A 5,620-nucleotide genomic window follows, 5' to 3' on the forward strand; every position below is an offset into this window, starting at 1 on the left:
GGTCCGACTCGCTTCCGCTGCCACCTGACTTGGACTCCCCGGTCTTCTCTCTCTCCTTCCTCCTCTCACTGCCGCTGCGATTGGAACCGCTGCTCCGGCTCCCTGCGAAGCGCACGAGGCAAGGTTAGGTGACAGCTCAGACAAGCCAGGAAGAAAGGATGCTCCTCTAGCCAAGAGAGGACTACAGCACACTGCAGCACAGCCATCTGCCAGCACAGCCCGTGCTCTCAGTCTCCTTTCAACTCTGAGTCCCACAACCCTTCTGAGATGGCTTTTGCCCTGGCTCCCCCTCCACACAGGGCCTTGCCTAAGCCTTTTCCTGCTGCTTCCTGTACTGAACAGGGCATCTGCCCACCTGCAGGCTTATTTTAGTCCTTTTCACTCACCTTCACTGTGCTGGCTGCCTGCACTGCCCCCTCCGTAGCTGTAGCCTGGGTCAGGGAAGCCAGGGTGGGGGTTGTATGGATGAGGCGGTGGATACTGATATGGGAAAGCCATAGGCCAGGGTGCGGCTCCTGGGTGGGGGAGCGGAGCCAAAGTGTCCTGATCAGAGGCACCGCTGGAGCCATCGTGATCGTGAAGAGAAAGATTAGCCATGTCTGCAAGAAAGCAGAGAAGAGGGGTTAATCCAAGCAGAAAGACAACCACACGTGATGAAGCAGCTCCCTGTCTACCCTTGCTGATGGACAAGGATGGGGTACACACGGAGATGCAAGAAGTCAGCACTCTCCCTGCTAGTCAATGCAACCATTTGTGCTTCCTGGCTGGACAATAGCCAGGCTATGCGAATCCGAGCTGCCACTCTAATACAGAGACCAGCTTGGTGGGAAAGGATCACATCAGAACTACAGCTCACCCTGCCAATTACTTCCCCCATCCCTCTTGAGCAAAACTCAGTTGTCTGAGCACCACCCCCTTACCAGCACTGGAAGTTCAGAGCCTGGAGGCAAAGTCAGTAAAGACTAAGACTCTGTTATGGCTGCCCAGGAGAAAAGATCACATAGTAGGTGACAGTGTCACCTTCCAACTTCATCACCCCAGCAGCATGACAAGGGAGCTGGGATATTCTTCCTCTCTAGAGGAAGAATGTTCTCTTGTCTTTAGAACAAGGGGCCCAGCCTGATGGCAACAGCAGTAGCTGTGTCTCCACGGTGTTAGCAGGGCTCTGCAGGACCTCAACCACCCTCCATGCTCTCCCTCCCACCCATGCCAAGTGCCATACTTCCACAGAGGTCCCCAAAGATGTAATAGCATTGCTCCGAGAAGGTGATCTTGTTCACGGTGTGTCGGATGTAGCCAGCCTTCAGCAGATTGCTGGCATATTTGCGGGATTCACGACGGTCTGTAAAGCCCTCCACATGGTGATAGAGCCAATCCACCACATCCGAACCTGCCACCAAACATCAGAGTTAAATACAGCAACAGAAAGGAAGACAGTGGCCCTTGAGGCAGCAGGCCACACTGGAGCCAAGACAAAGTGGGCCAAAAGGTGAAAAGGGACTGCACAGCCAAAGATTCAATTTGTGACTCTGGCCTGGTCAACAGTTTATGGTGACAGAGATACTCTCTTGGGCATCTGCTTGGAAAACAGGCCACCCATTCCCCACTCCCTGCCTCTGCTGCAGGCAGCACAGTCTCTTACCAATGAAGGCATTGGGGATGGTGATCTTCAGCCACATGCGGTCACGCACCTCCAGGCCTGACTCTGGTGAGGCCATGGCTTTGACAATGGTGGCCATGTCACTGTGGATGGACAGGTGAAAGTCATCGAGGCCTGTGGTGTGGACAAAGGGAAGCGAGGCAGAGATGAGAGGAGACAGAAAAGACAACAGGGCTATATGAAAGCATCACACACAGGAGGAATGGGCCAGGGGACAATACATCGCAGACAGCCTTGAGGCACATGCTGTGTAATCCCCCTTCCAGCCTTCCGACGTTATCCTTCCACGTCAGCCATTTCACCTTGTGCAAAACCCAGGCTAGAGTCTCCTTCCTTCCAACCAGTCCCAAGCAGCTGAGATTCAAAAGCTGCCAACTGAGCCCACACAGCCCAGCAAGGGAATTCTCTGCTCCTCACAAACTTACAACAAACTTCTGGGTTTTTGCCTCGCTCTCTAGACCCTTGCTTCAGGACTCTATATACTAGAATCACCCAAAACCTTCAGAAAGCAACCAGAAGAGCCCTGTGCTCAGCAGGACCCTGCCCCACTGCAAAGCTCTTTGCTCCCAGCTGCCTCCATCCTGCCCTATCTGCTGTCTGGGAGGGCAATTTCTCCAGGGACAAGCTGACTCCCTCTGGTCTGGCACTCTCAGCCGGTAACCCCTGACTGCACTGAGCCTTTCCTTTGCACCTGCCACAGCTCCTGGATTGCACCCAGGCTCTTCTACTTTCCTTACGTAGAAGGCTGAAAAAGGTGGTATTAATTCACCCAGCCAGAACTCTCGCTGATCCAAGTGCCTGCCTGGTGAGAGCTGCTTCCGTCTTAGTCCCCTGGCAGGGCAGACCTTGCCCACCCCAGCTGTCCCCAAGCAGATGTATTGCTCCCTTTACAGCACAGTGAAGGCGAGGAAGCCGTGCAGCGGGTGGAGCACGGAGGCACAAGGACTTACGTTCGGTCTCTGGGATGGAGCTGGTGATGGAGGAGCTGGTGGAAGTGATTGTGCTCATGGATGGACTCATACCGTACGCTGGGTAGGTGCCAGTCATCGCTGCCGTGTGAGACACCCAGGCTGCCGGGTCGATGGGCCGGATGGGCTCACCTGCAGTGAAGAAAGAGTCAGTCAATAGCTATAAGAAATTATCCCCTCATCAAATCAGCCTCTGGGGAGGGACAGGGACTCAGCGCAGCCTATTCCATCCCCAGCATCTGCCGGGACTCACCCGGATCGGAGCATGGAGAGTCTGGCCCAGCCCAGATCCGCTGGGGAGCAACTGGGAGAGAAAGAAGAGAGGGAGGGTCAGCAGGAGAGGTGCAGAGGGAGAGATCCCCCTATGGCTCAAAGGGGGGTTTCTCTTTCCTCTGGCGCCCCGAGCAAGTGACCCCCCTGCCCCAGTGAAACGCGTCCCCAGCGTGATGTGGGAAGGAGGGCTGGGCTTCTGGGCATTTTGGCCTGGGAATAGGACATAGCAGCCTCCTAACAGGAGAGCTGAAACCCCATCAAACCCCAATTCAGTGCCACATGGAATCACACACACAGGGGAGGAACAAGACAACAACCAAGTAAGTGCTTAAGGCAGGGCTCTCACATGAGCTGGGCACCAGCGTTAAGGGTGGGTCAGCTATCCACTTACTCCTGGGTAACGAGAAGCAGCCCCGGGGGCTGGGGTCCCAGCACTTGGCCACCGTCAGGGTGATGGGCCTGCAACAGAAAGGCAAGAGTTAGAACAAGAGCCCAGTGGCACAAACGCCTGCGTGATCGGCAGATGCCGTATGCTGGCTCTCTCCTGCGAGACAGGGAGAAGCTGCCAGCAAAGTGCCATTGTCCCCCTCCAGCTATGGATTCCCTTAGTGGCTCGGACAAAATGATGTGACCCTGCTGAGGGTTGCTGATGACCCTAATGACATGGCAACCTCACAAAAAAGGGGCACAGACCCCAATTCACCACCATTCTGTTGGCTGCAATTCTTGCTTTGGGCATGAAAACCCAGGAATGAAAGCAACACCAAAAACATAAGTTCCGGGCTTCTCCAGAGCTGCTGGCAGAGCCACTGGCAGAGGTGGCTGGAAGACACGACTCACACACCCCAAACACACACCGTACAGCTGCCCATGGAGGTAAGGAACAACCTGAGTACTTACCCCGGCTTGTGCACAATCTCCCTCAGCACCCGCACAGCATCATCGTTGCTCATGTTCTCAAAGTTGATGTCATTTACCTGCAAACAACGCAAAGAGGTGAGTCCCAGAGATGTGACCAGAGGCTGAGCTCCCCACTCAGCTCAGCAGTGACTCAGCTTCCCTCTTCCAAGCGCAGCTTCCTGGGTTTAGCCTGCCAAATTGTGCAGGGAGGCTTCTGGGTCTTTTCTTACTGCTTTCCCAGGCCCAAAGATGGAGGTATGTGGGTGTTAAGTACCTGCAAGAGCATGTCTCCTGGCTCAATCCTGCCATCAGCTGCCACAGCGCCGCCCTTCATGATAGAGCCAATGTAAATGCCTCCATCCCCACGCTCATTGCTCTGTCCCACAATAGAAATGCCCAGGAAGTTGTATTTCTCTGCAGGGACGGAAAGAGAAAGAAGTAAGACACCATAAAGCAGTAGGCGCAAGCCCTAACCTCAGACAAACCATGTGCTAATAATGGTTGCTTGCACCCCTGTCCCAGAGAGATGTCCTGGGATGCAGAGAAACTCTTGAGAGACCAGTGCTTCAAGACAAGCCACTTTCCTACAGAATCCATCTCCTCACTCCTCCCCGCATGTGTTCTCTTTGCCCCCTCCCCAGTTCCCTCTCCGCCACCCAATCTCGCTCTGGAAGGACTGCAGGCTCCATGCACACCTCCCACTCACCCATGTTCAGCGTGACCGTGATGATGTTCAGGGACATGGTGGAGTCTGTGATGCTGCTGAAGGACGATGACTGCAACATAAGCGAAACATGAGATGTCCTCCTGTGCCTCAGTAACATTCCCAGCCTCAGCTCCCTCCACTTGTGCTCCCTGCCACTCCCTGTGGCACCACAGCCACCACTTACAACTCCAGCCTTATGCTGGGAGCTTTGCAGAGCCAGAGGGCATCAGTCACAGTCCTTATGACCTCTCTACAACCAGGACAAGGTCTGTGGTCCCAGCTCTTGAGGCTACATTGGCTTGGGAAAGATTTACAGCACTTTATGAAGTCCCTGATCAGCCCTGGAGCACTGAGTGGACAGATCCACCAGGCAGCCCGCCTTTCCCTGCACTGCCCTCCCCAGGATACCCAGCCCCTGGGTACCCGCTCAATGCGTGGAGCCTTCTGTTTCCGCCGGCGTCGCTTGTGCCTCCTCATTAGACGGGAAGCACTGCTTTGCTCTGTTGAACTGCTAAACCTAGAGGCAAAAGCAAGAGTCAGCTCTTCTGCTGCCAGGGTAGTGGCTCTGGCAGCAAGAGAGCCACAGAAATGGCACAGGGAATAGAGGATTGCAAGGGCAGAGGGGCAGAACATGCTCGTGGGGGACAGACAACAGCAGAGGGGGCTGCTGGGTGAGACTTGAGACAGAGGCAGGTCTGAGCAAGGACCCTGGAGCCCAGGATTACTGTGCCCTGCAAAGGCATCTCTCTGTGCTGGGAGGCAGGGAGAAGCTAGTATTCCTCCAGGATCTAGGCTCTCCTACCTGCTGGTGGAGTCATCTTCATCTGAATCGAAGAAGCTGGTGGTCTCCAGCTCACTGCTCATGAGCGTGGAGGAGCTCTCGTACCCGCCCAGGTCTCGGCGCCGCTCTCCCTTCACTGTCCCATTCACCCTGGGTGCTATGAAAAGACAAGACTCAGTGTGCTTGAGACAGGCTACAGGGAAACAACCCCTTTCCTTCCCGCAGGACTCACGGCAACCTTCCCAAAATGAAACTGGCCATCAGACAATCCCATCTAGTGCCGGCCAGCTCTGAGTCCACCCTGGGATCACAGAATCATAGAATCATTAAGG

General features: G+C 55.0%; 1 protein-coding gene across 1 annotated transcript; it reads right to left on the minus strand.

Annotated features, from left to right (window-relative positions):
- Positions 1–4: 4 nt before the first annotated feature.
- On the minus strand, positions 5–5,439 carry LOC104077927 (segment polarity protein dishevelled homolog DVL-3; the record flags this gene model as incomplete). Its single annotated transcript, XM_009579352.1, has 11 exons — positions 5,310–5,439; positions 4,931–5,024; positions 4,508–4,577; positions 4,076–4,215; positions 3,802–3,878; positions 3,293–3,360; positions 2,611–2,760; positions 1,643–1,774; positions 1,223–1,390; positions 387–599; positions 5–102 (listed from the first exon to the last, which is right to left on the minus strand). Coding segments are annotated over exons 1-11 (1,272 nt in total), but the record flags the coding sequence as incomplete, so codon positions are not given.
- Between the last annotated feature and the right edge of the window lie 181 nt (positions 5,440–5,620).

Source organism: Fulmarus glacialis, unplaced genomic scaffold (genome assembly GCF_000690835.1).
Source record: "Fulmarus glacialis isolate BGI_N327 unplaced genomic scaffold, ASM69083v1 scaffold23856, whole genome shotgun sequence".
NCBI classification, from domain to species: Eukaryota; Metazoa; Chordata; class Aves; order Procellariiformes; family Procellariidae; genus Fulmarus; species Fulmarus glacialis.